The 22,526-nt window shown below is 37.4% G+C and overlaps 1 protein-coding gene across 1 annotated transcript in view; it reads left to right on the top strand.

Moving 5' to 3' along the window:
- The window catches only part of Plcl1 (phospholipase C like 1 (inactive)), a 330,442-nt gene extending 314,809 nt beyond the window's left edge, over positions 1–15,633 (top strand). Inside the window, exon 6 of the mRNA XM_074071339.1 lies at positions 14,054–15,633. Within this exon, the coding sequence (XP_073927440.1) occupies positions 14,054–14,242 (189 nt within the window). The 3' untranslated portion in view covers positions 14,243–15,633. The remainder of the gene's footprint in view (positions 1–14,053) is intronic.
- Positions 15,634–22,526: the final 6,893 nt, after the last annotated feature.

Here is a 22,526-nt window from a genome sequence, read left to right on the forward strand (position 1 = left end):
AACTCAAAGAAGGTCTCATCAGATCAAATGCTTAGTAGAAAAGGAAACCGTTGCCCACAAGAGTGAGGGATGTTTCTAAGGTCATAGAGCTGCTTCATAAGTCATTAGTCATTCTTCCTGCCGCTGACAGCAGCCACAAACTTATTCTTTCTGTCCTTTTTTTTTTGTCTGGTTTTGTCTACAAGAAGCTTAGGAAGCTTTAACTGGGACAAGAGCATAGTTTAAACCCAATTTTGCCTTTGTTACTCACCAATCAAGTAGTGTGATTAAAATTGTAACAGGCTTGTCATTTCGTATTTAAAATATTTTTTTTCCTCATGTGTGTTACAGGGAACAGAAACTCATTTGGGCTTCTTTAGGTGACAGTGTGACCATGTAGGGAGCACATCCTGTAGGAAGAGAAGGAGCCACAGACCAGAACAGGCAGCCTCACAGGCTAGAAGCTTATCCACAGTTCAAACAGGCTTCTGGGGACTTGTTATCGTTTCTTCTCCTTTGGGAGCAAAAGTTTTGTTGATTTTCACTCTGGTGCTGTGGGCTTAGAAGAGCTCAGTTCTGCTCCTCTCTTTCTTACATATACACACATATATATGTATGTATATGTATATGTATTTTTTTTGCCTCGGGGCACTGGGATTTGAACTCAGGGTCTCCTGCTTTTGGTTGGTTTTCAGATATGGTCTCACGCTTTTGCCCTGATTGGCTTCAGAAGTGATTTTCCTACCTCCTCCTCCCAAGTAGCTGGGATTATAGGCTTGCACCTCATTCCTAGTCCTCCTCTGTATATTTTCTAGCTCTTCTTTCTGTTGGAACTGACTCAAACTTTTGAACTTCCCAATCTCTTAAAGAATTAATCTAATTTGTTTGTCTAATTATTGTCATTACTGTCTGGCATGAGGTTATCTCATAGGTCACTAACCAGCTACTGGGTATGTGTAAATATGGCTGGGGAGAGTTGGCTCAAGAAGAACAGAGCAGTGCCATCCCAACTCAAGGTCAGCCTGGGGGTGTTTTATTTAACTTCAGACAATGGCCAGGGAAAATGTCACCAAGGTTTGTCAGATGAAGATCTGAATTTTCTACATGGTGATAATTTAAAGTCCCTCAAAAAAACCTGTGTGTGTGTGTTTGGTTCACTTGTCTAAGTTCAAAGAAATATTAGTTATTGATCTCTTAGGGAACTGAGTATGAATGCTTCTCTCCCACTGTGTGGCTGTTAGTTTCGTTCTCCCAGTAATCTATTCTGGGAAGAAATCTGAGGCCTGGAGAAGAAGAGGGATTAGAGTGTCATTAACAGAAAAACAAAACTGAGTGGATTTTGTGACCATATGGTAAATTTTTTTTTTCCTTTTGAGACAGGAGTTTTTATGTGGCCCAGGCTGATTTCGAACTCCCAATCCTCCTGCCTTAGCCTCCTGATGTTGGGATTACAGGTGTGCACCACTACCACACCTGGCTTATATGGTGAATTATTGCAGTCATATATATTTCTAAAGTTGATTTAAAAATAGGAATGTAAGAGTGATGGTATTTGAGGTTTAGAAGAAATGTTTTGGCAAGTGTATATGATGCCTTTGATGGTGTCTATCCATAAACTCGGCAGGACGGAGGCTGTGGAAACGTGTGACTCTCGCATAAATGGCACTCACTGCTGTGACCTGGTGCTGTGCTTCTGACAGTCATGCTTTTACTCACCATCCACAGAACTGGGTCATAATTCTCAGAGATGCTAGCAATATGGGAACCTTGACTGGATTCTGGATTAAAAAGTAACACGATCCAAGATGCTGTGGGACGTTGGGCAGTTTCAGTATGCACTGCCCATCAGGTGACGATCCTGAATGCGTATGAATTTCTTTGGGGGATAGCAGAAGTATCATGGTTATACAGAATGTTCTTACCTTCACAGCATGCATGGCATGGCGCAGTAAACACATGCAGATGGGGAGAACTGAGTTGACCAAGCTAACATGACATTGTATGAACAACTGCCAGTCTTTGAACTTTTGTGTAGGGCTGAAAACATTTACAATAAACAAAAAATTGGAGGAAAACATGTTGTTAACAGTTTGGCATTGTGGATGGCTTGAGCTTTAAATCTGAAACATGGTGGTGCGTATCTGTAAACCCAGTCCTCAGAGCAGAGGCAGAAGGATTGCCAGTTTGAGGCCAGCCTGGGCTCCACAGTGAGATCCTGTCTCAAAATGCAAAACAAGAATTAATAAGTAAATAAGTTTTAAAAATAAAACCTAATTGAGTCTTGGATTAGAGAAAATAGGTCTTGACAATTTCCTTGGAAGAGCTGTTATTCTGATCTTTAACCAAGTGTTCTAATGAATTTGGGGAAGCCAGAGCAAATACTCATTAATGACCAATCTTCACCAGCCGTGATTGGCGAAGCTAAGTTGGCCAAATCCTTAATGTAACTATTAAGAAGAAGTGACACATTTCATTTGATAGCTTTCTTAGTCTCATTAAAAAGTGACTCATTGGGTGGAGGGTATAAGGTGGTTGCCCCTTCAAAATGTCTTCCCAATAACTCTTTGTTCCCTCAAAGTGACACTGAACTGACTGAAGCTCATGCCAGCATAAATGGGGGCCCATGGGGCCAGGGAGCAGGCCAGCCCTGAACAGGCTATGATGAACTCTCAAAGGGGACAATTTCAGACTACTTAAGACCGAGAATAAAGAATGAATGTCCTTGGTAACAGGGCATGTCTAGACCAGATGCAGTACTGTCATTGGGCTGCAGGGATTGCCACACGCTGGGAAAGCAGTGTGCCCTTGGAGATGTGCATGGGGCCAGATGTCACAAGAAACCACATGTGCGCTGATATTCCCAGCACTGTGTAGGGGTGAAGCAGCTGAGTCCATTTTCAGATCAGTTCACCCTAATTGGGAACTGTTGATGTTTCATCTGCAGTCCTGTTCTGGCATTTCTGAAAAATTACTTTTTTGGGTGGATTCCGTAACCAATAATGTGAGCCATGTAATCAGAAACTTCTAAAAGGGAAACCTTACCCAGCAAACACCAGAATGCATTTTAAAAACATTCTTCTAATAGTATTATCCCTATAGCTTGTTCTGCCATGGAAAGCAGGAACAGAGATTACATAACAAGAAAGGAAACCAGAAAGACTGCAGAGTGGCCAGGCTTGAATTTTTTTGTGTGTATCCTACCTCTTTCAAGCCATTGTAAGTGATCTTTCTGAAGAGGAAGTAGCATGAGTTGGCCAAGGTGAGGTTCTCTTGTAAGCTCTTTCTTTGTCTGTGTTTGCTGTGTGACAATCATAGTGGTTGTATGAATTCTTATTTCAGGGTCATTTATTATCCATGCAAAGTTAATTCAACGTATTGGAACCTTAGATGGTGCTTGTTTGTTCTGCTGATGATCATCCATTACTGAAGTTTCATTTGAAATGGGATTAATTATGTTTGTCACCTTGCTAAAGGTGGATATTACTCTTCTGCCTTTTCCTATTAGATCTGTTGACACAGAGGCAGATGATCACAGCAAGGGAAGGAAAGAGTAGGGGGCAGGGGAACCCACAGCAGTGACTTCTATTGTTTTACTGAATGGTCCTTTTGTCAAAATGACTGCTAGAGAATTCTCGGGACACTGGTGTCATCACACAAACCTAAATTCATAAAGCATTCTGCAGCTGAATGATATTTTTAAAGTTTAGCTCAGGGTTTTCTATTATTCAGCTCACTGGTGTTGAAGCAATTTTGTTGACATTTTCTGTAAGTGGATTAAGCTTGCAATCATTTGCCCACAGCAGACAGATGGCTTCTCAAACAGAGAACCCTCGTAGAACCTATCTTAGGGTATCTTCAAAAATATAACAGGTCTGTCACAAAAGATAATGTTTGTCATTAATTTCTTTTGGTGACAGATGATTTCAGCTCATTTTTACTTTTTCATCTGGCTTAAATGAAACAGCTGTCTTAAAATTTTTATTCCCAGACTGAGCACCCTTTCATGTTTTATACTAAAAAATGTGGTAGCCTCTGAATTTCAAGTAAGAAAATAAGCTTTTGAAGGGGGAAAGGGCTGACATACTCTGGGGTTTTCCAAGGAAATTTCAGATCAATGCAATTATTACTCCCTTAAAAAATTAAATAATTACAAGGTCATTCATAGGATGAATCAGTGATGCAGTCCTGGCTTTCATTCTTGGGGCTATCATACTCCCTCACCAGTGTGTCTTTGCCAGTGTGTCTTTTTAAATTTCAAGGTGTTCTTTGTTTCCTCGAATTTTATAAGGCAAAATACAGTAGACTTTGTCATTATCAAACATTGTCATTGTTGATAGAAAACATTACATGTACTGAAACTCTTTTTCTATTTATAGAATAATAACAGCTGTCAATAATTTGCCATGTACACTAGGCATTATTCTAAATGATTTTTTTGTATATTATTGTTCTTTCTCTTACAATCTCCATGAGATGGGTACACTTACTATAGCCATCTCACGGATGAGGAAACTGAAAGACCAAGTGACCTTGTCCAAAATAAAAAAGTTACTAAGTGGAGGCACCAGTATCTGAATCCAAGTGGTTTGCTGGTGGAGCCCACACTGTAGATTCACTTATAGAACAGTGATGTGGCTATCATTCCAAGCCTCTAGGCCAGATCATTGAAAGAAACATGGAACCCTTGGAGTCCCATTTATTTCCTCCTCACTCCTGGTGTCCTGGTTCTGCTCCTCTGAGTATGTGTGCTGCCATCTTGGGCAGCCAATCCATATGGGACATTATTTGGGCTCATCAGTGCTGCAAGAAGTTAGCATTTGAGGATTAAGTGAGAAGCCTCACATTAATAGCGTCCTTCGAAATGTTCAGCTGGTGCCTATAATGCATTTAATTCTTTAACAATATCTTTGGATCTCATCTATCAGGGTTTATGATGACATCTTTAAATCGTAAACTTGTTGTTTTCTCTAGCATTTCCCCTACTTGCAAGTCTTGTGCCATCACTTTCATAATTACAGCTTTCTGAAAATTTGACTCAGATTGAAGTTAACAAATGCTTCCAAACTCTATACCTACAATGAAGACAAAGGTCAGAAATCACAGTCTCAGCTAAAGGTAGTATTCATGTCTTGGACGTTTATGGGACTCTATCAGATTTTTTCTTTTATAAACCAAGGAAGTCTCACGCTGTCTTTCCTTCTCTCTCTAATGTTTTTTGAGTGGCACTGAGATTTGAACTCAGGACTTCATGCAGGTGCTGTTATAGCTTAGGCCACTCTGCCGTCCTTCCTTCTCTATATTTCTAAGATCTATTAGATAGCATGTGTAATGTGTCATATAATGTACATGTATTAGTCCATTCTACTTTGCTGTAACAAAAGGCCTGAGCCTGGGTATTCTATAAATAAAAGAAATCTGCAGTCTTCAAGGTTCAGCAGCATGGCTTTAGCTCTGGCCAACTTCTCCCTGGCTGTATCACATCATGGCACTTGGCATCATGGCAGGAACGTGTGAGATTACTTGTGAGATGGAAGGCATGGAGACTGGCATTTTTATAGTGACTAACAAGAGTCCCATGAGGACTGCCTTAGCTCTTGCTGAGGCCATGTTCTCCAGTCACCTGGCATCATCACACTGGGCCTCATCACTTAAGGTCCCACCACCGCTTAACATTGTCGTTGGAGACTGAGCTTCCAATCTGTGATGGCTTGGGGCACAAACTTAGCCATATTCAAATCATAGCAGAAGCTAAATAAAAAGAATAGGACTGTGATGAAAACCACCTGTTGGCCTGGGAAGCAGCATGGTTATTTTGTCCTTCACGGTTACTTCTTTACTTTTTTGAGTCTATTTCTTCATTTGTAAAGTTACGAAAACAGTATTGCTTTCCTTCAAAGTCTCAAAAATTTGAAATAATTTTATTAACAACTCTCTTTTAACAGAATGAAATAATACTGTCCCTAAGTAATATTTTTACCATTTTCTACTTTCAGTGTTCCTTTCAGGTGTAAATTTCAAGGAAAAGAGATTTTAAATTGAGAAAGTATAAGTAAAAATGGGATGTATTGGCAATTTGATGCTGTGTCATAGAGGCAGAATCCTTCCAGAACACTCCCACGCCATCTCTAACTGTAGGACTATAGAGTATGGGGACTCAAGGCAAGTATCAAAAGATCCTTATGCCGCATTTCACTGACTATGAGATGCCAGGAAAGAAACGCGGTTGCCTACTCATCTTTCTAAATCATTGCTCCCTTGTTACTTTCTTAGGGAAATCTTGCCTGATCCCCTAGACCTCAAGTCCTCACAGCCACACCTTCCTTTCCCTCTGCGCTGAGCATAGCTTAGTGACTTCACACAACTTTGCCTTTGAGGTGGTGAGATGCCTGAGTTCTTCACTAGACTGAAGTTGTGTCCGGGCAGGGATGGTGTCTGTGCTATCCATTGCACTCCCCTGGTCCAGCCTGTGCTTCTCAGTGGGCGTGGCACTGCCCTCTAGGGAGTGCTCTAAGTAATTGTGGAGTTGATTGAGTAAGCCAAGAATGTCCTGCACTATGTAGGACCTTGTGACATAATAAAGAATTGCCTTGTGCAAGGAGTTCTTTGTTTCCTCACATATTATAAAGTATAGAAGACTTGTCTATGACATTGTCATTATTGATAACATTGTATTTACTGAAATCCTTTAAATTTCTGTTTACAAAATAATAATACTAACTCGCAGTCAGCCAAGTTTGCCTTGAATGCCAGGCATAGTTGTAAAGCCCTACCTAGCTATACCCTCTAAAATACAGTTTGGAGTACTTGAGTACATGATATTAACTATCATTATTAGTTGTAATTCCTGCAAGAAATCATGTGAAGGGCCCAGTACATGAGCTCTGAGAGAGAAGCCTAAATGAAATAAAGACATTGTTTCCAAATCATCAAATAATTTTTTCACTCTGGGCATTATGTCCACTTGTTTGCATAATTACTATGCAGTAATATTGGCACAAACTGGGAGATGAGATAGTGATTGTAATTTGATGCTTTTTTATTTTTGACAACACCTCTTAGGAATTTCATGAAGTAGGAACTGATATTACCAATCACAAGAAAATATCCATTGAGGTCTTTTTGAAGATTTGGCAATTTTGTTGTAAAATATGGACCTTATTTTCTTCCTTACTTGAAGAATTACCAGGTTTTTCTGGGACTGCCTGATATTTCCTTCCTTTTTTGATTATATGCAAATAAGTCTGGCTGGTAGCCATTATTTGTTTTATACTAGAGTCTTTCTGGTTCATCTACATTGTCATTTTCCTGTGTGTGTGTGTGTAATAGCATCTGATCTTCCTATTTCTCTTTTAAATCTGAATTCATTCATATTAAATACTAGCATCTGCCTACATGATTGTGGCTTGTGGTGCAACTGCCTGAGCATTTACATATTGCAATGCACATTATTTTACAGGAGTATTCTCTTATTTTTTTCTTTATTTTATAACTAGGGTACTATATTTACTTTATTTTCAATCATGCATAAGTGGGTTATATTGTTTATAAATTTCATTTTAGATTAGTAAAGAGAAACTTAAAAATTCTAATTTTAAAAGGCTTTGGTTTGGGTAGGGTTAAGAACCACTGGCTAAAGGAAAAATCTGTTGCATAGTCAATGTTTAGTAAATATTTGTTTGATGGATAGATGAATGAAGTAAAAATTAAAGCCTAAGTTCTCATTGATAGCTAAAGGAGATCACGTCATTCTTGTTGCAAAGGGAAGAGGTCTGTATGTTTCAATGAACACGCAGATAGCTTAGATCACAGTACAACTAGGACAACAAATGAGGATCTGAGACATTCAATTTTATACTTCTTCTTAAAGCTCTGGTCAACAAGGGCTGTCAGTGCAGTAGGTCTTATTGAGTGATGCAAATATTATCTGTTGTTACCCGTACCTGTTAGCCTGGTTGTTATGTATTGTTGTTATTGTTGTTCAACTAGTGAGTAGCATTTAAATAACCTTAAATTACTTCATTTATATAGAGTGTTCTGTAAGAGCAAGGACATGAAAATGGACTTCTCTGTATTTATGATATTTTTGCAAATCATGGCTAGGACAAAGTTTTTTCATTTACAGTGCAGTTAACTACCATCTTGAAGTCACTGAGGTCCTTCATTCCTTCAGCTTCAAGTTAACCAAGATTTTCCAATGAGAAAGGTATTGTAGTAATGCAGGTTGTTATTTGAGAAAGAAATGTGCTAAAAGATTTTTCAAATTTAATTTTCATCATGTTGAATATTAACACTATGACTTCATATTTTCTAGAGCCTTTTATGTTGTGTTGTTTATTAAACATGGTATCCGTTTCATTTTGCAACTTCCAATGAATTCTTTGGTATTAAATTATTCTTGAAATTTCTTTAAAATATCTTTTACATTTTATAAATTATTTTCCCCTCAGTACAAGATTCCCAGGTTATTAAAGAGACCTATTACATTCTGCCTTCATAGTCTTCAAAAATATTCTGTTAACTACAGTTAATGACTAATTCTAAAATATATCAGTCACCAGAATTATTTTTAAAAATGAATTCGATGTGAAATTTAAAAATCTAATGGTTTGGGTGAGCATGTCCTATGTAGTTACATTTCTGCTCTTATAAAGGTTACATAACTTAATTGTGTTCTATGATAATGATTTAGGCAGGTTATCCACCACTTGAGCCACACCCCAGTCCAATGATAATGGTTTAAAAAGCAGTGTTTTATTTGTTTTGGGTTCAGAGTTTCAAAAACTCAACAGACAAAATTCCATGAAGCCAAGATCATTGGACCTGGCTCACTCTCTGACCATTCAGCCATAGTTTTTGAGGGTTCATTGAACAAAAATTCAACTTTTTTAGTGACAGTTAGAATGCACCAAAAATAATCAGTTGTCAAGATGTTGAAAAATAATAAATCTTGGCACTGATAACTCAACGTATTGGAAACTTACATTTTTTGTGCAATTAAGGTATCTTATATATAACCTCCTAATGTCCACAGCTTTGTGTCCTGTAACTCTTGTAAACATCATGTACGTTCTTTACACAGTAAGGCTTTCATTCTAGAGAGCAAGGGTCTCCTGCCATCATTGAATATCTTTACCTATTACTTCAAACACAGCAACATACCAGAAGTGTAGCGTTAAGAGGAAAATATCTGTCATGATACAAAAAAAATTTTTCACCTGGTGCTTTAATTTATCAAGTGGAAGACATTATAATAGTTGTTTTGTCTTCTTTGGAGCAAGGCATTTAATCTCTTTAAACAATACAGAGATTCCATAAAATCATGGTTTTTGAACTAGTGAGATAGTGGTTGTGCATAGCTCACCACAGTGTGATCCACCAAATGGTGGTTGGAACAAATAAAGAGCTGTTCCTACCCCATGGGCCAACTCTACCTGTGGATGTAGACTCTACTGTGGAAAGAAGACCTGGGAAAGCAGTTTGTCTTTGAGTGTGTGCTCAGAGATACCCACACGACTAGCCTGGAGATGAGCTCCATGTGTTTATGTGTGTAGTTGTGTACATGTGAGGGTCATTCCATTCCCAGAGTCCCAATTAGCTGCTTTAAATACTTGTGGTATGCTCTGAGACAGCCAATGCATTTTCTTCACACATGACAAGGACTCTGGCTATGATGTCCTTCTGCTCTTTTACGCACTAATATCACAAGGGATAGTGCAGTTCATGGGAAAAATGGGTGTGAAGGAACCACAGATGTCTTTTGTGAGTTACTCTACCAGACTGTAGCCAAAACTATTTTCAAACAGTGAAGAAGAACTGCATTTCCTGGTAAGAACAGGAACTACAAAACTCCTGAATGTCTTCAGATAGATTATAAAATATATAACTAATGCGTAATTTATATTTAGAATTCTGGCTTCTTTTATGGTTATGGTAAAATGTGTGCATATTGGTTTATGCTTAGTATACTAAGTTTTCAAAACATGTTAGCTACTATTTTGTATTATGATAATATTTTATTGTCAGTAATCAACTTACCAGAGGAAATCAAAGTCATGATGATAACAGTGTGACAGCTCAGTTTACAGTCTAAATCCATTGGGTATTTCCTGATTTTTAGATAATATACTTTAATTGCAATTAATGCAGTTGCAAAGATTTGGAAAGAAATGCTTTAGGACTCTCAGAGTGGCTCAAGTGGTAGAGCACCTACTTAGCAAGTGTGAGGCCCCAAGTTCTCATCCCAGTACTACATAAAAAAGAAATGCTTAATGTTTGTTTTTAAAATATTCATTAGTCATCATTAATTTTTGGACTCAAATTTCTATAATGATCTCTGTGATTTTCTGTGACTAGACTGTTATTTTTAAACTATGCTGGAATTGTCAGGTAATGTAACCTTCAGAAGCCATATGACTGGAGAATGAGCAGTGGTTTCTAGTCTTAGGACTCTGTTAGTTCTTTTGAACCATCAGCGTCAATCTGCCTAAGGCTCTGTGTTACCCTTACTTTCCTTTGAGTTAAAGTAGTCCTTTTCATTTTATTCCTGAAGCACCCTTGGTACCAGAACAGAGGAACTGTGCATTCCCATGGGATTTCTAATATAGAAAAGCCGGTTGCAGTTTGACATTTCTTTCAAGTTGAGTGTTCTGTGGTCAAATTGTACATTAATTTTGCATTCTATGCTGTGACAATCCCCAATTTATTTTAATATGCAAGAGAGGTTTAAATTATATACCACCAAATAAGATGAATTCTCTTGACTTCTCCTCTAAGACTTCTGCTTGGGGAGAATTGAAATAAAGCATTTTAAGAATGCCCCGTTAGACTACACCTTGAATACACACTGCCTGTGAACACTTTATCTCATACATCTCAGGGAAAGGATGTGCTATCAGCTGGCTGGCAAGTATTTATTACAGAATGGAGAGGTAGCTAGATGGTTAGGAGAAATTGCTGCACATAAAGCAGCAAAAAAGTCAGCACTAAAAAGGAATGCTAGGATGGGCTTACTAACAACCAATTTCACCCTCTCTACAGTTTGTCTAGAAAGAGACTTTTCTGGTCTGGTGTTACGTAGGAGGACCCCAGGAGGAGAAGGTAGTATGTGACTTCTCAGAACAGAATGATAACCCCTGTTCTTCCTTCTTAAAGTGTAAGCTCTTCATAGCCTTCCATCTTTGCTTCCTTTATTAGTTACTAGTGTAGCTTCTGGACTTTCTGGTTTTTGTTTTTCCTGCCTATATTGTGCAGGCAGCGTGTGTTGTCTCCTGGGTATCAGGAGATGATGTAGTTGTATTCTTGTGTTCTGGTACAAACGGTCTTCTCCAATTGGCCATTGTTTTCTAGAGAGACTGACTTCTTTTTACCAGAACTGGCACAGTCTGGCATTTAGGCTTGGATGCCACCTCTCAGAATGGATGAGATGACATTTGGGTTGATTAAAATCCATTTCATAACCTACTGTAGGAAAAGGCATGTGAGAGCATTACGTATTCAGTGTTAAGCTTGGTATTTTTTCATGTTTTGTTCTCATACAGTCAGAGAGAACTTGCTTTTTTTATTAGTGTATATAAATAGTACAAAGGGGTCTCATTGTGATATTTTCATACACAAATTTGCTTTTAAATGCTTGGTGATAATTTCAAAACTAAGTAAAAAGAGATCACTTACAAGTAATACTGAAAATGATCATAGGTATAATCTCATTGTTAGTACAATTTGTTTTGAAAGGAATCTTTCCATTTACAAAGACAGTAGTGATATGCTTATCTGTAAAACAGACTCTTTGTACATGCATTTTAAACAAGTTTATCAAATGTATACTAAAATATAGATGGTACAAAGATATTTATTATAGTAATAGAAAATGTTAACTGCTTTCCAAATCACTTTATATAGCACAGTTCACTTATAATCATTTAAATCATAAACAGCTCTTCAACACATTTTATTTAATCTTAGAACTATGGGGAAGGTAAGAAAATATTTTTATCATTTTTATGGAAGAGAAAATGGCTTAGGTTGAAATCGGTGGGAGATACACTGACATTTGTTCTGCTGGCATGCTCTTGCTGCACCCTGTCTTCTGGGCCCCAGAGCCCATCTCTAAGTTCCATCAGGTGGGGTCACACAGACAATGCTTTTCTTTTCTGTCTGTGTTGATGCCATGGGGAACAATGAATAGGTGGCTTCGCTGCATGTTAAAGAGAGTGCATACTTTGCCTTTGAGCAATGCCATGTGTGATGTGGTGAAATCACAGACCCTCAAGCCAACCAACTACCACTCCACCACAGAGCAGCTGTAACTTTGGGAAGGATGGTCACTGTGGGCCTCAGTTTTATCATGGGTAAATCGAGATTAATAAAAGCACCTACTTAATAGGGACGTTGTGATGACTGAATGAATAAACATAGGAAAGGCACAAAGAAGAGTGCCTGCACAGAGTAAGTACTTTATGTATTGTAATATTATTATTACTTAAAAATGCATTTTCCAAAGCGGATGTGACTTTACTTTTCAATGTCCGGAAGAGCCTTATTCACTATCCATACTGTTAGGAATAGACGCCCCCAATTCTGTGGTGGTGTGACTGTTTTTCCCTCAGAAAATACGTCTCTCATGGACCGTCCTCAGTCTGCTGTAATCTTTGACTAGCTTATCCACATGCTGTGTATGGAAGAGCACTGAGCCAAGAAGCGAAGACCAGAGCGTTAGTCTAGTTCAGTCAGCCAGCAATGACCTTGAGCCAGGCGTTTAATCTCATCAGGTTCTCCTTTGTTTTTCCTTATGGGAAGGCTAAACTATACAACCTCCAAGTCTACTTCTAAAATCCCATTCGTGACTCAGGTAACAGAAGGGAAGTTCATTTTGACACAAACATTTGCAAAGCCCAGCTCCCCACCCTGTATCATTAAAGGTCATTATTAGAAGGACTTAGCTGTCATTACATAGGATAGAATTGCCAAGTACCTCTACAGATTTTGAGGAAATATATATTCTAAGGCATTTTAAATACTTATTTCCACATACATCCCAAGAAAAAGGCATTCATTAAATTGAAGAGGTATAGCAAGTCATCGTGGAGGACTTTGTATATAATAGGTGAGTTATCCTTTCTCTGAGCAAGCCTCTGCTTTATAGAAGAATGCTTCAGCATCAGCACAAACTTCTGTTTCCTCCCATTTTGACTTCACAGTTTCAGGGTCACACTCTCAGGCACTGCCTAGAGGGGGAGCTACTTCCTCTTTTGTCTATTTACTATAGACTCTATCCACTTCACTCCTCCAGCCCCTGGGCCAGTAACTAATGTACACACTTGATCGTTGTAACAATGAACTAGAATAAAAAGGATAGTGAGGAAAACATCTTTCTCAGGCACTGATGTAAATGACAGCCAACATGTCCCTGCAATCCTGCTTTACTTTTTGTTTTGCTGGATGTGTTAAGCCTCTGGAGCCTCTGGAGACTTCATTAGCCAGATGGGAACATTGTCCTCAGGATGATGGAAAATTCAGAAGGAATGTGGGTAACTAATAGTTTATGAACAGGAAGATTGCAAGGATAACTCAATATATTAAGAACAAGCTCAGCACGCCCAGGGTGTGTGATTTACATTACAGAAGATGTTTTGCTTTGTGAACTCTTCTACACTGAAGGGCTTATTCAATTTTCTAAGGAAGAACGTCTTTCCTTCTTTTCTCCAAGCCTAGGGATGCTGGGTCTGAGTGGGTAGGAGGCGAAGCAGTGTGCAAAGTCCCAGACCACAATGATATAAGGGTCAACTGTCCTCAGTGCATAAGGAGGAGGATGCCCACTACAAAAATCTCCAGGGTCAGCAGTTAGCCATGCAGTCAGTTGAGTCGGTAAGGCTCAGATTGAAGTCCTGGGTTTGCAAAGAAAAGTCCCTCAATGATACAGGGAAAAAACCTTGGGTTAAATCCTGGAAAAGTAAGCTTGTGGGTCTGGGTCTGTTTTCTCATTCAGCAATAACACTAGGTGTCTAGAGCAGTGTCACTCAGGATGAGCCTGGCCCATAAAACTTTCTTCTTTGTGTCTGTGTCTACCTGTTTGTAGGGACAAGGAGACCTGTTGAAGAATGCCAAGAATGAAGCTATAGAAAACATGAAGCAGATCCAGCTGGCATGCCTATCTTGTGGACTGAGTAAAGCCTCCAGCAGCGGTGTTGGTGCTGAGGTCAAGGGCAAGCGCAGCCTGGAAGCCATAGTGGAGAAGGAAAGCAGCGAGGACAATGGGAAACTGTGACCCTTGGCAATGTGGACCTGTGACATCCTTCTCGCCAGGGACTCTGGTTTCTCATTCTTGTTTTCTTTTTTCAAAATTTTTTTACATGTTCACAAAAATGATGTCCTCTATGGGATGTTGAGCAAAATTTTTCACAGTGTCAGTATTTTAATGTAGTTAATTTATCTAAGTTAAAAACCTTTAATCACAGTGTTTTAAATTCTGAGACATGTATACACACCCATGTATGGATGCCTGTGGATGTATGAGCATGTGTGTGTGTGTGTGAGAGAGAGAAAGAGAGAAAGAGAAATCTTCATTTAGTAAGTTATTCCTCCATATTTTCTTCATTTTAAGACAGATTTGTTAACCGGAAAGTCTAATGAGCACTTACTGTTACCTGTTGCTATGTTTAAGTTTACTTTTCTGCCTTTGTCGTTTAATTTAGAGATCTTAGCATAGCTTATTATTGAAGAAAGCTAAATTTATCAAAACATAGAGGTTTTGATAGATTAAATATAGATTAAAATTCCTAAGAATTACAGTAGAAATAAAATTGAGTGAAAGATTAAACAATCAGAATTTCTGGAAACATCAGTAAAGTCATTCTTCAGTTAGAAAATGCTTTAAAGTATTTATTAAATAAAAGCAAATTTTAGGAAGTCTTCTATAGTCATTTATGAAACAAATGGTTTCAATGGAAAAGCTGGTCATAAATTTATTTATACCTGCCCATGTGATACTCTGAAGCACACTGAAAGTTCTGTTGAAATAAAGATTTTGACGTGACAATAACATTCAATTATGAAATTTCAGGACTTGTAAAGTCTCATTCTTGTGGACCAGGAGTCTAGCATTCATTTTCTACAACAGATGGGCAGCTAATAGGTCTTGATTTTGATTGGATTTAATGTAGTATACCAAATTTAAATTTATAATGTTCAAGCAATATCATATCATTGTGTCAAGCTTGTATAAATTCCATGAGTCAGATAACATCTTTACAATGATGTAAAAACTGATTATACAACATCTATAATTTTAACACATACAGAAAAACACTTACAAAAAAGAAGTAAATGACTAATTAGGGTACATTTCTAATTGCATCTGGATCAGTTTTACCCGAATGTCTTCATAAAGTACTTGAGTGTAATATTTGTTTGTTACCTCCCACAGAACTAAATGTTCTATGGTTATGAAAGAATATATTTATTTAAAACATTGCTTTTATTTTGAAAAGCTTCTTAATTAATTTGGTTAACAAATATGCTAATTTGGGGGAACCTGGAGAAGGTAACTGTTGAAATTTTGCAACTATAAACATCTTTTTTCGCTACTGTGCCACTTCTGACTTCACACCATTATGTTCATGTTGCACATTACTGAAAGAGTAAAGATATGAAAAAACACTTTTCTTGTTTTATTTTATTGTGAGTTAATTGAAAAAAGAAAGATAATGAAAATGGGCTACGTCTTAAAGGGTGTGATATTTCTATGGGCCACAGATGATAAAAATTATTCCCTGGATTTAAAACGAGGCACTTGGGGAGGAGGTGCCTGAACTCATTTTAAGGCAAGTTTCCAGTGTACTACAATGGCCTGAAAAAGTTTCTCCACTCTCTATGATACCTAATTTGCTGGTAGAAGGAATAATGAAATGCAGATATGTAATCCCCTTATGATAAAGCAGAGATGCTATGGACAGAAACAAAAGCCACCTGACATTATCAGGTTGGTTGAATTCACCTCTTAGAATTCAACTTGGATCAATCCATGTCTCACTGGTGATGCAGACAAGTGGGAGAACATAGAGGGTGGCAGATTCTCAAAAAGATATTTATATGTTTCTATACTTCAAGGTCAAATCCTCTCTTTGGAAGTAGCATCCTTAGATTATTCCCTTTGTTCTAGAGCTTCTCTTGCACTTGGCCTCTACCAAAATATTCTTGAGAACATGATATGGGTCTGCCTCATCTGATGTCCTCCTGGCAAAGAGTTGTTAACACTCTGCTTCATCCCATTGTGCATCATTCTAGATAGGAAGTGAGATGTGGAGCTGAAAGGAGCTTTCAAATCTGAAAATAGGGGAGCTGAAAGGGGGAAGTCCTCCATGATTATTTTACCTGTGGATAGAAGAGCAAAAGCAAACAAAACCTTCTGTTTATTTTGCTTCTACCATATTATGACATTCTACAAGTATCTGTCTCCTTTCTAGACTTGAACTGCTGAAAAGAAAGCCCTCTTCTAGCCACTTAGCTTTTGGTGATGCTGGGAAAGTAGTGTTTTAGATATCAATTCTATTCTTACTTACTCATCTTTATATCACCAAGGGGATTTAAGGCAAAGATGGTAAGTACTATCATTGACATCTTCTAAGTGAGAAAGCCCAAGACCACTGAAGTAGTAAATGGAAGAACTGATTTTGAACTTATGTCTGTCTGGTAATATGAAATAAGAAGAATATTTATTTGGTGATTTTGATTTTAAATTTATTCCCCAAACTTAAGCCAGACTAATTAACTCTTTATACCTATAAATTTTCTTTTCTTCTGAAAAGAAAATATTAATAATCTATATAAAAACTCAAAAATAGAGAAAGATAAAAAAGGAAAATAAAAATCACCAACTATTATTATTTTGATTTATATCCCTTCAGACTCTGTTTAGGATTATAGGAATTTGGAGATAAATTTCCAAATAGTCTGGAAAACTGGTTCAACTTAAACTTCTACAAGAAGTCTATGAGTATGATCAAAATTTGGCGGGGGGGGGCATTACTGGGATTTGAACTCAGGACTTTGAACTTGCTAGACAGGTGCTTTGCCTCTTGAGACACACCTCCAGCCCCAAGAGAGTGCTCAAATTTTTGCTGAATTATGCAAAAGTTTTCAAAAATTTGAGTTATTTCCAGTAGACCTGCACTGTAAGGAATGTTAAAAGAATTCCTTCAGGCTTTTATAATCTAGCCTTGTAAGCTAGATAGCATCATTTCTACCATATTATATTCATTGAAGCAGCCACAGAGGTATACACAATGTTAAGGAGGAGAAGTTCAATAGACTTCATTCTTTTTTTTTTTTTTCACAGTACTAGGAGTTGAACTCAGGGCCTCATGCTAATTAGCAGGTGCTCTGTCGCTTGAGCCACTCTGCCAGCTGAGACTTCACTCTTCATGAGGAACAGTGAGAACATGCCAAACCAGCAATGTTGCTGATTCTGCTTTTGAACACTAGGGTATTCTCCAGGTAAATTAAGAAATTTTCAGAAGACCATTTGATTAATAGAAATTAGGTCTTACATTTTATTTGATATAAATAAGACGTTATCTAAAATTTTCTCTGCAACTTACAAGTATGACCTTCCATAACTCTTGTGCTGCGTTATGTCACAGGATCTTTTATGTATGGTCTATTTCTTTATGTTACACAGTATTTTCACGAGATTCATTCTAAATTTTTCTGATGTCTCTTGTAATGTTTATCCAAATATTTTTTTCCTTAAGAAATATCATGAGCTTATTCTTGCTAAATTTCTTTTCTTCCAGCTTAAATGCTGTTGAATCTCTGACTTAGATTTAGGTAAAGAGGTAAATCCCGCATCCTTAGGTATGAATTACATACTTGGCGGTCCTTGTTATTTTAGGGTTAAGAAGTCTCAAGTGTTCCAGCTCCCAAAAAAAGAGACAACTTTGTGCTAATAAGAGGGAACGATTTTACTTTTTTAAATTAATTTTATTCCTAAGTGAATGATGTGGTATTTTGTTTTGTAATATTCTTATGTTTTATAATATTTTTATGATCCTCATTTGACTGTTGGGGAAACCAAAGCATATTTCTTTGCCTAGTGGGTCCTGAAAGTTGCACTTACTGGTTCTGAGTTTGGTGACCTTTCATTCCACCACAGGAATTTTAGCAATATCTTGGCAGCAAGATAAAGAAAACCAGAAGAGTAAGTCATTAAATATACGTTTAGGTCATAGTTGGTTTAAGCTTAAATTCAAGGAAGCTCCAAGGATAGAATGATGGGCATTGTAATTCCTTAAATATTTTTATCATGATGAGGGTGTTACTGCCATCTTGCTGGCATTCTGGGGACTTCTAGGCTCTAAACTCTTTCTAAATTCCTTAAATTTCCATAGACTCTGATTGGAAAGAATATATAAATATTATATATGAGGGAACATATAGAAATATATACATTGGAATTTATGATGTACATATATATGGAGAGAAAGATGAGAGAGAGAAAAATAGGTATAGTTTGTCTGTTATCTCTTATTTGGTAGATTTGATATTGCTGTACATTTTGTGTCTGTAATTATTCCATTACCAAATGTACCACATAAATATTGCTATGTCTTCTGTATAATCTCTTCATAAATATGGCATATAAATGTTTAGATTTTAGGGTTGCTAAAACAAACATACAGCTCCTGGCCCATTGCCATAAAGTCCTTTTATCTGTCTTTTATTTATGTAACCACAAATTTCTCAACAAGAAATTCACAATTACTTGATGGGTAAAACAAACCACCACACCGACACAGGAAAGGATAACAATAGATTTCACAAGAATACTGTACAGCACCTCTTATCTGTACAGAAAATAATGAGACACAGCTGAATGGAAAAGAACGCTATTCAAACACAATATCAAGGGCATTGTAACCATTCAATGATGAGACATTTTTTCAGTAACTAATATTAATGCCTCATATTCTCAACGTTCTCTTTATCTATTTTGCTTAGAAGATATAGTTGTGACCAGTCAGCAATATAGTATAAGTAGTTTGACCTTGAGTGCTGAAAAGTTCAGAATTTAGATTTTCTGCAGTGTCCTTCATCAGTATGTCCATACTTTAAAATACCATGTGTTCTGAATTTTCCTTTATAAAATTCAATCCTTCAAGACATGGCCAGGAGAGTACATCAATCATAGCAAATTAGGTAAGGAGGCCTAAGTATTGGATTTGCAATATTCTAACTTCTGTTTGGCATGTAGGCCAACTTTCAGTAGATAGTACCTATGGAGGCCTTTATGACTTTTGGGAGAGCAATATGGAGACACATGGTCAAAGATCCAGATTTACAGTTTATAGTCATATCTTCTGATGTTTTTTCGTTGTATTCCAGCTGCTATCCCACCTTACTGGTTGGTTCTTTGTTTCAGTGATCTGTTCATTGACACCTTCCTGCTCAAGTTTTCAGTTAGCATTTTCAGCGAGGTAAAGATTAACAATTTTTAAAATCTCATGATAGGCCACTATACAAAGATCAGTCAGAACTCTGTGTTGGCTCCTCTACCAACTCAAATCTCCCATTACCCTTGGATCATCATCACTGGATTTTGACTCTTATGTATTACTGTCACCTCGAACTTCTAGCTCGTAGTTCTTCTATTTGCTCCTGGAGACACATTTCTGAGCCTGTTTTATGCGTCAGACTTGTGAAAAAAAAAAGGGTTTCTACACTGAAGTTCTGTGTTGTGACTATAAACAAATCAGGAAGTATTTTTTTTTTCTTTTTGTTTTTTAGTTGAAATACCACAATGGATTTCTTTACTATCATTTTCTCTGTGTCACCAACTCAATTCAGTTGTGAGGAGGAGTTCAACAGGACAATTTAAGGAGTTTCTGATATTTTAAAAACAAAATTGTAAGAGAAACTATCAAAATTGGTTTCTATGTTTGTTCTTTTGTGAGTAGTGTCAGATTTTATACCACCTTTTTTTGTAGAGAACATTTTGACACCTCTGAGATTTAAAATAAATTTGTATGAGAATATTCATTCATTAATTGTCTCCTAAATATTCATGAAGAATATACTCTACAGATAGGATAAAGTTTTATGGAGCATGAGCTCATTTTTCAGTCAGTGATGAATACATTGTGTTGTTTCCTCAAGGTATGTGCCAAGAATCTTCATGTAGCAATGCCTCTTAGATGCAACTTTCAAAACAGTGCCAGATTTCTTAAGTCACAAATGTGTTGGTAGTATTCTCCTCCACTACAGCTATGAGAGGTTTGAAGTCAAATAAGCATGTTAAAAAAAGCCTTCAATTTTAATCCTGCATCTCCTTTACTGTCTGTTCTCCTAATGTTCCACTTCCTACCAAACAGCATTTCATCTCCCATGAAGCTCATGTCAAAATCCTGGGAGGCCATCTTTACCCCACTATTCTCACATTCCATTAGAACCCACTCCTGATAGCATCTCCTAAATATATCTGCAATCTTCCTGCTTCTTTCCATCTCTAACTCTGTCACTACCTCTATCACCTTATGTCCCCATTGTCTTGCCAGGATTATTGAAATAACTTCTAATAAAATAGTTATTAGTCTATTTTCCCCACAGTAGACAAAATGGATGAAAAATTATATGTATGAATCTCTATATATTTGTATATAAAAAAGTTGTACCCTGCTTCTACTTAAAACCCTCAAATAGCCATGGCTTGTACTTAAACCCAAATTCTCAACACACTTATGATACAAAGGCTGTGGCCCTGCTTACTTAGATCTTCTGCCAGCGCCTGTGTTACTACAGTCTATCCTCAAACCCACCAACCTCATTCCTGCCTCTGCACTAGGTCTTTGCACTGCAAGTGACTCATTTTTTTGTGTCATTCTGGTCTTAAATGTCATCTTTTCAGAAAGGCCTTCCCTGATTGTACAATCTGAGGTAGTGTCTCTAAATATCCTCCAACCCTTTGCTGTTTTATTTCTTTGGAGCATTGTGTTTATTTGTTGGTTTGCTTGTTTATCATCAGTCTCTGGCACATAGGAAATGCCCTGTAAATATCCTTTCATGGACATTATAAAGTAAAAAATGAAAGAACAGTGAATTAGCTAACAGAAGTAGCATTAGGAAGATCTTTTTGTTTTTTGTTTTTAATTTTTTTCCTTTATTGTTGTGCTGGGTGGGAGTACCCTGTGGCATTTACAAAGGTTCTTACCATGTATCAACTATATCACACTTGAATTCACCCCCTCCACCACTCCCTTTTATTCCCCCTCCCCCAATTCATGGAATACATGGGGGAGATACAACTGGTGTCATTATTACAATTACATGCATGTGTACACATTTTTTGCCCTGTATTCTCCCTTCTACCCTCTTTCCCCCCAGTTCCCTACTCCAACTAGTGCCAACCCTCTCCCGTGGACAGGACCTGTTCCACCCTCCTGTTCTTCGATTTTGCAGAAGAGAAAAAGAAAAACATGACATTTTTGTTTATTTGGGATAAAGGGAGCTATACAAGGAGTTTCCTTGTGGTATTTCCATGTATACACATGTTACACCCCCAATTGGATTATCTTCTCTAATTTAATACATTCTACTTCAGTCCCTTTCTTATGGTGGTTTCACCTGGTTTACGATTTATATATTCATTCTTGTATAGAGAGTATATCAACCCTATTCAAGTTTTATTTTCCTTCCTTTACCCTGCCACTCCCATGCATGACCTCCCCTTAGTGAGTTTCATAATACTGCTGCATTTGTAGTAGGTCTGTATCTCACATATGAGAGAGAACATGTGGCTTTGCCTTCTGAGCCTTGCTAACTTCACTTAAGATGATGGTCTCCAGTTCCATCCACTTACATGTGAATGACAAAATTTCCTTCTTCAAGGCTGATTAAAATTCTATTGCGTATAAATACATTTTCTTAATCCATTCATCAGTAGTGGGGCATCTTGCTGTTTCCATAGCTTAGTTATTTTGAATAGTGCTGCAATAAACATGGATGTGAAGGTGTCTTTGTAGTAACTTTACTCACATTCCTTCAGATATATCCCTAAGAGTAGTATTGCTGGATCATATGGCAGATCAGTGTTTAGTTTTTCAAGAAGCCTCCATACTGTTTTCCTAGTGGTTGTACTAGTTTATGTTCCCACAGCAGTATATGAGGGTTCCTTTTCCCCCACATCCTCGCCAACATTTGTTGTTGGTGGTGTTATTGATCGTAGCTATTCTAACGGGGTGAAGTGGAATCTTAGTGTGGTTTTGATTTGCATTTCCTTTATGGCCAGGGATGGTGAGCATTTTTTCATGTGTTTTTTAGCCATTCAAACATCTTCCTTTGAAAAGGCTTTATTCAGTTTATTTGCCTGTTTCTTCATTGAGTCATTATTTGGGAAACTTAGGGTTTTTTAAATTATTATTATTCATTTATTCACATGTGTGTACATTGTTTGGGTCATTTCTTCCCCCGTCCCCTGCCCACACCCTCTCCCCTGGGAAGGTTTTTTTGAGTTTTTTGAGCTTTCTGTATATTCTGTATATTCTGGTTTTCAGTCCCTT

The sequence above is a fragment of the Castor canadensis genome, chromosome 4 (genome assembly GCF_047511655.1).
Source record: "Castor canadensis chromosome 4, mCasCan1.hap1v2, whole genome shotgun sequence".
Classification (NCBI taxonomy): Eukaryota; Metazoa; Chordata; class Mammalia; order Rodentia; family Castoridae; genus Castor; species Castor canadensis.